This window comes from Petromyzon marinus, chromosome 33, assembly GCF_048934315.1.
Source record: "Petromyzon marinus isolate PM22_M1 ecotype Great Lakes invasive population chromosome 33, UKy_Petmar_22M1.pri1.0, whole genome shotgun sequence".
Lineage (NCBI taxonomy): Eukaryota > Metazoa > Chordata > Hyperoartia > Petromyzontiformes > Petromyzontidae > Petromyzon > Petromyzon marinus.
In genome coordinates, this window is record NC_133699.1 from 1,208,884 (window position 1) to 1,222,740 (window position 13,857).

Consider the following 13,857-nt stretch of genomic DNA (forward strand, 5'->3'; position numbering starts at 1 on the left):
TGGGAGATTTTAAATTAATTCGGACACCTCGCCTCTACAACCTCGTCTCATCCGTCTCGAGCTCACTCAAAGAGCATCCTCATTCAGCCCGCTTCTTCGCGCAATGACAGTCGCTTACATCATCGATGGTAACGAGACCTGACGGTGCTTTGGATGCGCACATGAAGCTGACACTCGTGTTGTCGTTCTGGTGGCGCAGATCTTATTCGCCGCATCTGGGCACGCAATCTGTGTTGTCGTTTGAATAATAAATTGTGCTGAGCTGCCTGATGAATTTGTCTGCTCATGCGTGCACGCATAATGTGTGTGTGTCTGTCTCAGCGTAGCGGGGAGCGGTAGTGTAGTGGTTAGCGCGCTGCGCGACGAACCTGGCGGCCCGGGTTCGATTCCCACTCACGGCTAACACCATTGACGATTATCTAAATCGGTCCGGGGTCTCCCCTAGGTCGACTCAGCCTCAAATGACTACCTGGTGCGGTGTGTAGTAAACATCGCCGCTGGGGAGACCAAGGCGACCGGGCGTGGTTGTTGGCCACCCACCTCCTCGTGTGCTGTGCCGGCCTTCATAGGTGCTCGCACTTGCCCCAACAGTCTGTTAAGGCTATACGGGGGATCGTTGTCTTTGTCTCAGAGTGGGCATGGAATCGAGCAGTTGGAATCTGGCTGTGAGAAAAGCTCGCGGGATCAGAGCCAGCTGCGTGCTTATGTTTAAAGCAGTGTGTTTGCATCGCTTATCCCGGAGAATTTGAATTTTAGTCTGAAAGTTATTTCTCATGAAGGTCACGCTTGGAATCCATATTTGGTGATTGCGGCATGAAAGAGAAACTTAATTTACCCAAATTAACCCGAAGCATATGTTCATTATTTTGCATCTGACCACCATGGTATGAATAAAACCGCACTTAATTCAATGAAGAGTTTCAAAATATATTTTATCATGTATGACCCACCGAGCTATATAGCTCTCTTTTTCAGGAGCGACCTGGCCACAATTGATAGCTAAACGAAGTGGGCTATCACGTGGACATTTAGAGCTGCCAAATACTCTCAACGCGTCTTTCTAAATGTGGAGCGGACAACCCGGATGATCCACGCGGCCACGGAGAGAGAGAGACGCAAACTCCAAATAGACAGCAGCAGGCGTCAGGGTCGGGATCGAACCCAGGACCTCCTGCACACCAGGCGAGGTAGCTAACATCTCCTAGCCACCGTGGCGCTTCCACACTGGTGAGATGTCTGGGAGTACCCACACTTTACCCCACCGCACGTCACTTACCGATCGGCTAACTGCGTGGACAGAGGTCTAGAGTGGTGGTGGGATTCATAATCTCTGCCCGATTATTTCAGCTGCCGCAACGGGAGGTCAAATCGAGCCGACGACTTCTCTGGACGACCAGACCAGTTGCTGACCACGGCACAGTGTCAGCAGCCCTGTGACTCAGTGCTATCAATGACACGTTTCAAACCAGGAATGCAATGACATTGACGAACAAGAACCGTGGCTAATGTTTATTCCTCAAATGGCACAGGGCAAGTAAAATGAGGAAAGATTCAAATAAAGATATATGCATCGTATATTTATATATGTGTGTGTGCGTGTGTCGGGTTCACATCTGACTTTGCATTTTGAACTCAGCCTGGTCTGTGCGTTGTATGTAGCGTCAGCACAACACGGGCTGTCCACGTGGGCCCTGCTGGGCTGGAGCGTCCTTCGGTACCACCCGAGGTGACAAACCTATGGGAGCCAATTAAAGTGAAACGATGCTACGAGAGACTCAATTGAGAAGCTTACTGCGTACATCCTGGCAGTGTCAATAATTGCAGTCTCTGGCCAAATCAGAACGCATTGTGAAGCGAAGTGGGGCGTGCACCGCGCGTTGTTGGATGGGTGACCACTGCGCATAGCAGGTGTTATAGGCTGCGCGGCTCCGTGGCAGCCAGTCGAGGGCAGAGTGACGCTAAACGTGTGTTGGTCTGCACTGCCGCGTGTCCATGTCGAATGCCCTCCTCTGGCACCACCCCGCACCGAGCAGCGTGGTGAAGTACGGCTCGATAACCCCACACCTCGCGCACAGTGTAGTGAGAGCCCCACCCAGCAGTGGATTGACACGAGCGCTGTGCACTTACAAAGCAAAGGGCACCGCTGAAGCATTGACGAATCGAGTGGTACCGGACCGGTGGGATATCTGGCGGTGTGTGTGTCCACGTGCGAGTCACGGACTCCACGTGCGAAAAATTCCACTTGAAGTGGTGCATCGCTTTGACCACGTGTGATGTCATCGAAAGGGAACCCCGTGTCATCAGCTGATGACGCTGCGTGTGTGATTGTCTTACAGCTAACAGAGAAGGAGCGTAAACACGACGGCGATGCCTGCTTCTAGGCAGAGGAATAAAACGAGGTGAACAGAAATCACAACGTGGCTGTCACACGGAAGTAAAATGCATCTTAAGAGAGGCATAGCGAGGGTTCAGTTCGGCACCCTCCAGCTACCAGAGTGCTAGGATGGAGCGCCGTGCATTGTCGTTGTACATCAGCTGTGCCATGCAGCGATGTGCGCGCTCCACGTCTACAGCGAAGCTACACCCGCACCTGACTTTCCAAGAGGGGGTTGGTTGTACAGCTGAGCAGCATTCCCATTAAGGGACAAATGGAAATGCTGCATTTACACCAGGGTGCATGCGTATGGCTGAACTATCAATCATACAACGCAGTGCAAATTAGATTGTATAATTGTTTGGGGGAGGGGGGTTATATAACGTCTAATTGCAACGGTGTCTCTCGATGCTTTGTGTCTCCCAGCGGATGAGAACACAGAGCACGCGGAGTTAATGTAAATGAAACAGAGGCACCGCTGTGCTCGACTAATTGACCAAAAGGTATGGGCTTTGAGCGATCGGAAGGTTTCCTTGAAAAACGCATTTTTGGGTGGAAGTTATCATTGCAGACGGGACACAAACTGAGGGACGCTTTGTCTCCACTGAATGTCAACGCAGAGATAGAGGCTCACTCGAGCCAGGCCAGAGCGTAGACTGGAATAGAGCAATGTCCCTGCTGTAAGCAGCAGCCAGTCAAGTGGTTAGGAGGCCAAACTCAGAGAATAAAAAGAGTGGCTGACGGAGAGAATTCGAGGGGGTGATCAAGGCGAGAAAGAGCGATGCGCATTCAGCAGAGAGAGGTCACACTTCATAGCCCAGTTAGAGCTCACATCACCAGAGCAGGAACCTTCCTCTAGCAGTGGATCGAGAATTGCGGGCCACAATGATCACAACAACGACGCTCCTAGTGTGGTGCAGCAGCGTTAGCATGGAATGGTTCTTCAGCAGTACACAAAGTCGGCTCATGGTAGTTGGGTTGCCACCTCTCTGGATTTACCCAGGATCATTATCTTGTGGAAAAAGCCTTCCCGGTTGTGTAACAGTGCCCCACTCAAGACAACGCAGTAAGTTACCCAGAGTTCTCCCCTCGTCCAGTAATTGTCAACTATTCATCATTCTTCTCGCGATGGGCCTCCGGCTATTTTGTTGTTGAACCTTCGAGGTGGCAACCCCAGCTTTGCGGTCATGGCGGTAGCACCACCGCAGCGAGGGTGGAACATTGTTCCAAGCGCATGCAACTGTTGTACGAGCAACTGCAGGCGGCTGTCACCGCTCTCAGACAAAACCACTCCTGCGTTCTTCCGCATCAATGTTTAATGCCACAGCAAAGCGCTCAGGTAATATAGGTAGCGTACATTCAGTTTTTTTTCTTTAAAATATAACTATCGATTCTATAAATAATTGCTTATGTGTTTTTTTCTTCTTTTATTTATCTCTTTCCGGCAATAGTGATAGTATATATGCATTGATTAAGGAATGCGCAAGCTGCGTTTCGGCGGCGTCAGGACGCGTGTGGCCCAGAGGACGCCCGTGGCCTCCCGTGGCCTCGCGTGGCCTCGCGTGGTCTCGCGTGGCCTCGCGTGGTCTCGCGTGGCCTCGCGTGGCCTCGCGTGGCCTCCCCGTGACCTCCCGTGGCCTCGCGTGGCCTCGCGTGGCCTCGCGTTGTCTCGCGTGGCCTCCCGTGACCTCCCGTGACCTCGCGTGGCCTCGCGTGGCCTCGCGTGGCCTCGGCTTGCCGCGGCACGTTCACGCTGCGATGGACGCTACGTACCACACAAGATCCACCGTAGTTGCACCCCGCAGACTTTGTTTTTGCTAAATATCGTAATATCGCGATTATCAGCGATCCCGTTCTTTTGTGTGTGGTTACATTTTTCGATTTCCTAAACAATTGTGAAATAGAATAAAATTCCGCTCAATAATCAAACCTTTTAAATAGAAATATAACTATCCATTATTTTTTCCATTAAATAAGAGCTTTGCTAAATATTTTTTTTTAGGAATTGACAGATTGGCGATCGTATAACATCGCTGTCGATTTGTTTTCCTTAGTTCCTCGAATTGTTTAAGTAATTTTGTGTAACTGACATCGAGGTACCTGCTAGATTGTAGGACGAATTCGGGCAGGCTTATACTGAGTAAACTGCCGTGAACGAACCCTACAGTGATCTTGAGTTGTACCTTAACTACAGCAAACTACAAGAGCAGAGCGATAGTAATGGTGAAACACAATCACAAGCTTATGGGAAGCTGATATCGCAATGATGATGATCGCCGCATTGCCAATTTGACGTCGTATCGGACCTCACGGCAACCCCCGCGTTTGGTGTTGGGTGCCGAGCCCTGAACCCCGGGCGCGCTCCTCTCTCGGGCGCCGTTCAGAGTCAGTAGCCGCACCTAGGGGGGTCACTTTCACCGCAGCGTTACGGGGCGGAGGTCCAGAATATAGATCTGCCCTCCCCCCCCAACTCCCATCACTTCCCCATTGACAACCAGTCGTGAAAACGGCTCTCAAGGAGGCAGAACAGAAACTAGCACTATTTTTTATTATTATTTTACCAGGTAAGACCCACTGAGATGTACGGCTCTCTTTTTCAGAAGCGACCCGGCTATCACAAATGATAGCTCAACGAAGCGGCTTGCCATTACGTGGGAATTTATAGCAGGAGCCAAATACTCTGAACGCGCCATGTTGATTCTAAATGTGGAGGGGGGAAACCGGAGGGAAATCCACGCGGCCACGAGGAGAGAGACAAGCAAACTCCAAATATACGGGCGTCAGGGTTGGGATAGAACCCACGACCACCTGTACACCTGGCGAGGGAGTTAACATCTCATAGCGACCGTGGCGGATGGCGGATGGGCGGGCGGCGGTGCCCAGAAGGGCCCTGGACAATATTCGGCGAGAGATGAATCCCTGGGGTCACCGGTGCTCGTGCAGAGGCCAACATCTCCCTGCCGAGCGAGCTTCGTGCCAGCGGCGCCGTCATCCGCGCCGCTTGAGCTGCAGGAGCTTGTGCGCGATCTTTTCCAGCTCCATCTGCATGCCCTCCAGCTCGTCCCTCTGGGCACAGAGAGGCGACGCATTTTTGGCTTGAACGGCCACAATAACGACCGCAAAGCCATTGCTTTGCCTCCGCATTCAACTTCACCAGTGTTGAGGGCTCGGTCTGCCAGACACAGATCTGTGTCGTCTCATTCACCACACTGTGATTAACCACCACCACCACACTGTGATTAACCACCACCACCACCACACTGTGATTAACCACCACCACACTGTGATTAAGCACCACCACACTGTGATTAACCACCACCACCACACTGTGACTAACCACCACCACCACCACACTATGATTAACCACCACCACACTGTGATTAAGCACCACCACACTGTGATTAACCACCACCACCACACTGTGACTAACCACCACCACCACCACACTGTGATTAACCACCACCACCACGAGCTCTTGCAACAATAACCTTGCTCAATTAAAACAAAATGTAGTCACCATTAACTCCTGCACCTCCAATGGAGCTGTTTAATGCGGGAAGTCTAGTCCTTTGGGCCTTGTCGCCTGTGCTCAGAAACTGAGATAAAGAAAACATACTCAATGGAAAAACCAAAGATGCCTTACAGCCTTACACAGGCTAATGGTGCTGTTCGCGTGCACCTCTGAAGGGCGGAATGACGCAAGGCGGGGGGGGGGGGGGTGCTGTGACCAGATCTATGCGCAGCTCCCTCTGTCTCCGCAGTTGAGATGTTTGTATACAACACCGGCTACTCATTATAAGTCTGAGTTGACCTAGGTGAGGCACAAGACCGCTTCAGATAATTGTCACTGTAATGAACTCCAGTCACCGGGTTCGTAGCGCAGTGCGCTGACCGCCACGCGACTACTCCACCCCTGACCTGAGATTGATTCCTGGGCACGGCTAATATCAGTGCTGCGTTACATCTAAACTCATCCGATGTGGCGAGATGTTATCACCCTCGCAGGCGCGGAGGAGGACACGGGTTCGATCCCAGATCCTGAAGATGCCTGTTGTATATTTTAACTTCGTGTGTTCTCTCTCTCCCCGTGGTTACGTGTATTTTTCTCCAGGTCCTCCGGGTTTTCCCACCACGTGCGTTTATATGATTTGGCTGCTACTATAAATTCCCATGTGAGGTTTATGATGATGATGATATAAGCCATTTCGATGAGCTATCACGTGTGGCCAGGTCAACTATGAAAAATAGCTACGAGCTCAGTGGGCTTTACCTGATAAATAAAAAAGGGTTGTGAGTATAGTATCGTTTTAATGGGTTCATCATTTCTGGATTAATCCGAAAAAATAGGCCTAGACACGCCATTTCGGATGGTCAATAATATTCTAGATTTGAAGCTTTTGTGACTGCAAGGATCCATACTCTTTGGTTTTATTCGGTAAAGTCACGTAGGTAAAAATAAAATAACAAAAATCACGACGTTTCGACCACAACACAAGTGGCCTTCATCAGGTGAAGGGACCGGACTGTCCAGAGGACAGCGTTGGAGTGAAGACAGTCAAGCCCAGGTCACGTCCTTTAAGCTGTGTGGGAGGAAGCAAAACGCTTTGACAAAGGAATTAGCATAAAATTTGCATGATGTATGCATGCCGCGACAACAAGCTTAAAGGACGCGACCTGGGCTTGGCTGTCTTCACTCCAACGCTGTCCTTTGGACAGTCCGGTCCCTTCACCTGATGAAGGCCACTTGTGTTGTGGCCGAAACGTCGTGATTTTTGTTATTTTATTTTTACCTACGTGACTTTACCGAATAGAACCAAAGAGTATGGTCAATAATAGTTTTGTGTCACATTGATCTGAGAGTATTGCATCACCACAAATCACAAATGGTAATTTCCCCACCAAACTTGGAATAATGTGGCATCGGGTGACGTCACTTTAGTTTCCACGAAAATCTCCTCAAAATATGAAATTGTCCTTAAAAATACGCAATCGGAGGCTTTTTTCACACGAAACTCCTCTATATAGGAAGAGTCGTGGGCAAGCGTCACATTTGAAATGTGGCTACAACACCGACCCTTGCCAATGCCCGCTGAGTACATTTAATTTCCAATTTGCACCAGTACACTCTATTACATCTCCAAAGACATGTACGAATTCCTATATTAATCCAATCAACTTAAACCCAAAGATGGTATTTTGGCAAGATAACATGAAATTACGTGCCAGGCTTAATTTAATTTCCCCACCTCGATACGAACTCAGATGACGCAAATATGCACAAAGCGACACGTGCAAGCGTCAATAAAGTTTACTGACCTCTGCAATTCCTTCACTGCTGACATCGTCCTCATGCCGAGAGCTTCTTCCACTCATCTTCTCTCCATCGGAGCCTTGCTTCGCCTCACCCTCCTCCTCGTCATCATCTTCGTCAGCATCATCATCATCATCGTCGTCGCCGTCGTTGTCTGCATGGTTGCCATCGCGATGCTGTTCCTTGGGGGATCGATGGGAAGCCTCAGAGGAGACGTGGAGCCCTGAGCGGAATCTGGCCACGGCCCTCGCGATCATCTTCCCGGCGCGCTGCCTCCGCTCCGCCGAGTCGAACTGCATGGTTCTCTCGTCGCTCAGGCTCTCGGCCATTCGCTTGTCCAGCGCCTGGCCTCCGGCATCATCGTCGTCATCGTCGTCGTCATCGCCGCCTTCAGCTTCTCTATCGAGGTCGAGCTTGCGACGGGTGTCCTCTGCCGCGTCATCGTCCTCGTCGTGCGGTTTCATCTTCATCAGCTGGCGCTCCACGTCCTCCGTGGCCTGCCGCACGGCCTCGCTCGCCTCCCGGTGCCGGGGCCGGAGCTGCCCAGCGGACGTCGCCGCCCTCTGTGGCTCGACGCCTTCAGACGCGTTGGCTTCTCTGTCTTCATCATCATCGTTATCATCATCATCATCGTTATCATCGTCGTCGTCATTGTCTGCTTTGTCGTGGTTGTGTTCTTCGTCGCCGTGGCTCGAGTCCACGTGCCCTGTGCTGTGTTTGCTGGACTTGCCGTCCATGGCGCTCTCCTCCATGTCCATGCCAGCCTCGTGCGAGGCCGAGCCCGTGCTGCTCGGTGCTGCGTGGACGGTGCCGCGCTTGGGTGCCGACTCCTGCTTTGTGTCGTCATCTTCATCGTCATCAGCATCAGGAGCATCGTCAACATCATCGTCGTCGTCGTCGTCATCATCGTTGTCGTCATCATCGTCGTCATGTTTACCCTCGCCATGAGCTGTAGCTTCATCGCCTTGCTTCCCGTTCATTGATGAATCATCTTCCTCGCCGCTCACCTTGTCTGTCTTCGTGCCGCTATCTTCGTCGTCGTCAACCTTGCTGCGATGGTGTCCTCCTGAAACCGACTTCAGGCTCTGCTCCATGGCCGTTTTCTCCTCGTGTCCGTGCTCGCTGCGTTTGGTTTGGTCATCTTCTTGCGGCTTGGAATCTTCCTCTGAAGAGGCCTTCCTCGTCTTCTCCTCCTCTTCACCATCCTGCCGAGTGCCCTCGTGATGCAGCAAGCCAGCTATCCTCTTATCTGCAATGAAGTCATCACCAGGTTACACTTCATCACTGAGCAGATCCAGGAGAGGTCAATGCCAAGAGCATAATGCCATCTATGGGGCACAGCATGTCAAGTCAACTGCTTGGCCCATCCAATGCCCTTAGCTCTATTTAATATTGTTACGTTCCCATAATTCTCACATTCAATGTCCAATGTCCAGTATCTACGTAGCATCTCAATCCTTGCATCTATTCCCGTCTGTTACACTGTCACGATGAAATGGCCCCTGCCCTCTGTCTAATTCAAGGTGCCCACATCCCATGTCATCGACCTTGACGTTCTGTGACCTGTCAAGTTTCACAATTCCCATGCCTTGCTTGCTATCCAATGATCTGTGCAATGATAACAATGTCCTGCATTTGCCTACGAAAGCCTTGCTGAATCTTAAAACCCTTTTGTTCAAGGGGGTCCTGCATTGGCACGTTTTGCCCAATTCTATCAACGAGTGTTTGGCACATGGGAGGAACCCAGAGCAAATCGGATAACACCGATGTTTATCGATAACTCAACACAGATGGATTTAAGAATCAATTGCCGTACTCCCATCTCTTGGCCATTTCACAACCCAACCCTACAGCACGTGGCGTTTCCAGGCAGTCCACCATCATAGCACTTAGCAGGCACAAATTGCTTAGGTTCCAAGATATGATGAGAGATTGAGTGCATGCGTATGGTGATTCTATACACAATACTGCAGCAACATCCATTGTGCTACGTATTCCGATGCTCCCACGAATATTTACCATGCATTTAACCCACATTGAGCAGCGTGGTGAATTCTGGTCAAATAACGTAAACACAATATTTACGGCATGCGAAGACCCTGAACAGGCAGCGGAGTCACAAAGGCCCTTACATGTAAACGTCTCACTCATCATTGCCCACGTTTCGTGATTAGTGATCCTTTCCCAGTGCCACATGCCCCATTGTCAACTTCCCATAACCCCTTTTAGGTCTCCCGTGCCCCACGCCCCCGTGCTCCATGCCTTCTCTCAGCAGCCGAAGACAGCGGTCGCTGGGAGCTCGAGGCGTGGCTTCTGAGAGAGCACCTGACAGCGCCTCAACCATGCAGGTCATCACCTGGACACAAAGAGAAAGACAAAGATTCCCTCTATATAGCCCTGTAGACTGTTGAGGCAAGTTCTGTGAGCGAACACCTATTAAGGCCGATACTGCACACTAGGGGAATGGTGTGGCCAGATCCAAGCCGGTTCGCAGTTGTCTCCCCAGCCCTGATGTTTACACACTGCACCAGGTACTAATTTAAGGTTGAGTTCATCTAGATAATGCTCAGGACTGGTTCTGATTATCGCCGCTGAAGTTATCCACGGTGGAGAATTGAACTCAGGTGGCCGGGTTCTTAGCGCGAGTGCGCTAGCAGCCTGGACATGCGCATGCAGAGCGAACAACAATGATGAAACCACGAGGGAGTCGGGGTGAATGTGGCATCGTGACTCATACGCTCTGGGTGGCTCAGGCGGCGAACAAGAAGCGAGTGAACTGCCCTTGCACCACGAAGAGCCTGGGTTGGAATACAGGTCTCAACCACCTCTGATTAGAATGAGCACTAAAGGGTGCTGAGTTTATAGCTACAGTCCAGTCACCCAATAACAACATTAAAACAACCAAGAATTATGTTAAATGTGACTGATTTAAATTATTTTTTTTGTTAATGATAAAGCATCTAAATATAGCACTCTTTTTAAACTCTGACAATTTTAAAATAAAAATAGCACAACGTCAATGTCATTTGGAAAATATCAGTGGGGTTTACATTGTTGTGCGAAGGAAAAGGGAGACCAAGTTCATAATGTGGTTTTATATTCCAGTGTCTCAGTAAGTCGTGGGGGCCATACCTTGTCGCTGATGGTGTCGATGTTGCTTGGTACAGGGAAGGCGAACGCTGCTTGGGAACAATGCGCAGCCTTGCGTTATGAATAAGCAGCGACACCGCAGGCAACACTGAGGCATTGCTACCACGACATTGAAAAGGTCACACTTTCATCCTCACGATAATAATTATTAATAGTCCCTTGTCAATCCACGCCGTGCTGGTCACGTGGACGGTATTTGACCGATACTAACACGCTAGTCAACGCAGATTGTATGTATGTTGAACGTCTTTCGCACCGTACACAGCCAACCGTGATAATCGGAGATGGAGGGGGGGGGTGAAGGGAAGGTGGGATAGGGTTTGGAGAGGCGGGAGGGCTGGAGGGGCAGGTTTCGGGGTGCAGAATGGTTCGGGAATGGTTCAGATAACACTGGGCCGATCCGATAGTGTGGGAGCTGTGACCAGGAATGGAACTCATGCGGCCGAGTTCATAGTGCAGAGTGTGCTACCCCCGTGTCCCCCACCCCCGTGTCCACCCACCCCCGTGTCCACCACCTCCGTGTCCACCACCTCCGTGTCCCCCACCCCCGTGTCCCCTACCCCCGTGTCCCCCACCCCCGTGTCCCCCACCCCCGTGTCCACCCCCCCGTGTCCCCCACCCCCGTGTCCCCCACCCCCGTGTCCCCCACCCCCGTGTCCCCCACCCCCGTGTCCCCCACCCCCGTGTCCACCACCCCCGTGTCCCCCACCCCCGTGTCCACCACCTCCGTAACGCCGCGGGAAACAACCTCTGCTCTGCACGCGCACGGCTAGTTAGGGATTCGGGAGGTTCACATAATGCCGTGCTTTCTAAATCTGTTAAAGTCTGATATTTCACAACACGTGATCAAACGTAAACAAACTGAATGGCAGCCGGAAGACGTGGAGCCGGAATGACAAACGCGATGGAGCTCTCGCCGAGGCGAGGAGCCGGCGCTCGAGGTGCACACGTCACAAGGTCGCCGCGTTGGACCGAGCTGCGAGTTATCAAACGAGGAGCGGGCTCCAGGTGCTAGCGGCAATCGCTCTGCAACGAGGACGAAGGCACACAGGGGCTTCAGCACACTCACTCTTGTCAACATCGCATGTAGAATGCGTGTGTGCGCGTGTGTGCGCGTGTGAGTGTGTGAGTGTGTGTGAGTGTGTGTGGGGAGCGGTAGTGTAGCGGTTAGCGCGGGGTTCGATTCCCGCTCACGGCCAACACCAGTGACGATTATCTGAACCGGTCCTGGGCCTTCCCTAGGTCGACTCAGCCTCAAATGAGTACCTGGTGCGGTGTGTAAACATCACCACTGGGGAGACAAAGACGGTCGAGCGTGGTGCTGGCACTTGCCCCAACTGGTAAGGCTATACGGGGGATTTTTGTATATCTTTGTGTGTGTGCGTGTGTGCGTGTGAGTGTGTGCGTGCCTGTGTGTGTGCGCGTGTGTGCGCGTGTGTGTGCGTGTGTGTGCGTGTGCGTGAGTGTGTGCGTGTGTGTGCGTGTGTGTGCGTGCGCGTGTGGGTGTGCGTGAGTGTGTGCGTGTGTGCGCGTGTGCGGTTTGGTGGGGCTGAGCGTCACTTGTCCCAACAGTCTGCTAAGGCTATACGGGGGATCTTTGTTTGGTGGCATAGCGGTTAGCGCACGGCGCTACAAACCCGGCGAACCAAGTTTGATTCCCGATCTCGGCCAACACTGGTAGAGCGTGCCAGCAGAACTCTACTGGGTCTCTACGCGGTCGACTCAGTCTTAAGCGAGTACCCTGGTGTGATCCGTAGACATCGGTACTGGAAAGACAATGCAGACTATATACAGCCGACACGGGCAATCGTTGTCTACTGTACGCGTGCGGTCTCATTGGTGATCACGGACGGGCAGGCGCTGTCTGTGGTTCTGAAACCTGCGAGCGTTTAACATTGGAGGCACGCGCTTGGGTGCGGATTAAATTACAGCGGCACTGTTAGATAAACCTTTCTTGAACCTCTTTGCTTATGCTAAATATAACGCCAGCTATCAGATAGACAAGAGATAAAGCATTCGCATTTACGGAATATAACATAATAGCACGTACATTTGCACGTATGTAGTATGAGAAGCCCATACATAAACAAATTAACCCAAGTTTAAGCCGCACAAGCTCCCAGACCGAGTGAGTGCTGTTAGCGAGCACCAATTAAGCTCAGAACGGCACAAGAGTTGGGTGGCGATCTAGCGAGTTAAGCGCGAGGCGTGTGTGACACGAACGCTAGTGCTACCAGCCTGGTTCTATCGGGGACTGGTAACAAGGAGCATTTACTCAGCAACCGGCACACCACATCGAGTGTACCTATATGGCTGTGGCTATTGGTCAATATTGGTACATATTCAACGAGAAATCAAGCTTTGGATACGGACGGTTACATAACACATGCGGATTCTTGAAATGATTTAATACTCGCGCATTGCATGTATGCATGCGCTGGTTGACCAAAAAAATTCATCTGCCTTGCCGACGATGCTCCAATTTCACCCCGGCCCCACCGTCGGTAATCAGAGCGCTCGAGTCTTACCCGGCGAGACACAGGCGAGCAGAGCCAGCCAGAGCCACAAACGCAGTCGGTCGTGACACGGCCGTCTGCTCCCGAAGCGAGCCATGCTTCCTCCGACTCCTCCGTCCCCAGGCACGCCGGGGTGCATCACGGACGAGCGTCAGAGTAGCAACAACGCGCGCGTGCGTTGGTGGACGACACGACGAGCCGACCCACGGCTGCTGCCGCTGTGTAGTGAGTGTGTGTCCGCGAATCTACGACTTGCGCTTGGGTGGAGGTTACATGGAGACGGGGTGAAGGCGGTGGGATGACGGCGATGCGGTGATGGCGTGCTTGGTGATGGTGGTGGCGATGGTGGCGATGAGTGGAGCGCAGCAAACCTCCGCGATCCGGCTTCGCGCTTATATGAGCGAGCACGCGGTCACGTGGCCGCACAGGAGGCGCGTGGCGGGCTGCGAGGAGGTGCTGGGTATGGGAGAGACGTGGAGGGTGGTGGTGAGGGCTGGGAGGAGGAG

At 52.0% G+C, this 13,857-nt stretch overlaps 1 protein-coding gene across 3 annotated transcripts; it reads right to left on the reverse strand.

Moving 5' to 3' along the window:
- Nucleotides 1–1,494: 1,494 nt before the first annotated feature.
- On the reverse strand, nucleotides 1,495–13,760 carry LOC116948279 (uncharacterized). 3 transcript variants are annotated; one of them, XM_076071429.1, is made up of 5 exons: nucleotides 13,364–13,755; nucleotides 10,818–10,867; nucleotides 9,948–10,041; nucleotides 7,691–8,934; nucleotides 1,495–5,440 (listed from the first exon to the last, which is right to left on the reverse strand). In XM_076071429.1, the coding sequence occupies exons 1-5, from the start codon at nucleotides 13,488–13,490 to the stop codon at nucleotides 5,363–5,365; spliced, it is 1,593 nt and encodes a 530-aa protein (XP_075927544.1). In that variant the 5' UTR covers nucleotides 13,491–13,755; the 3' UTR covers nucleotides 1,495–5,362. The 3 variants fall into 3 exon arrangements, with proteins under 3 accessions (XP_075927544.1, XP_075927542.1, XP_075927543.1); XM_076071427.1 differs by lacking the exon at nucleotides 1,495–5,440 and adding an exon at nucleotides 5,857–5,970 and having other exon boundaries at nucleotides 13,364–13,760; XM_076071428.1 differs by lacking the exon at nucleotides 1,495–5,440 and adding an exon at nucleotides 5,857–5,970 and having other exon boundaries at nucleotides 10,818–10,864; nucleotides 13,364–13,757.
- Nucleotides 13,761–13,857: the final 97 nt, after the last annotated feature.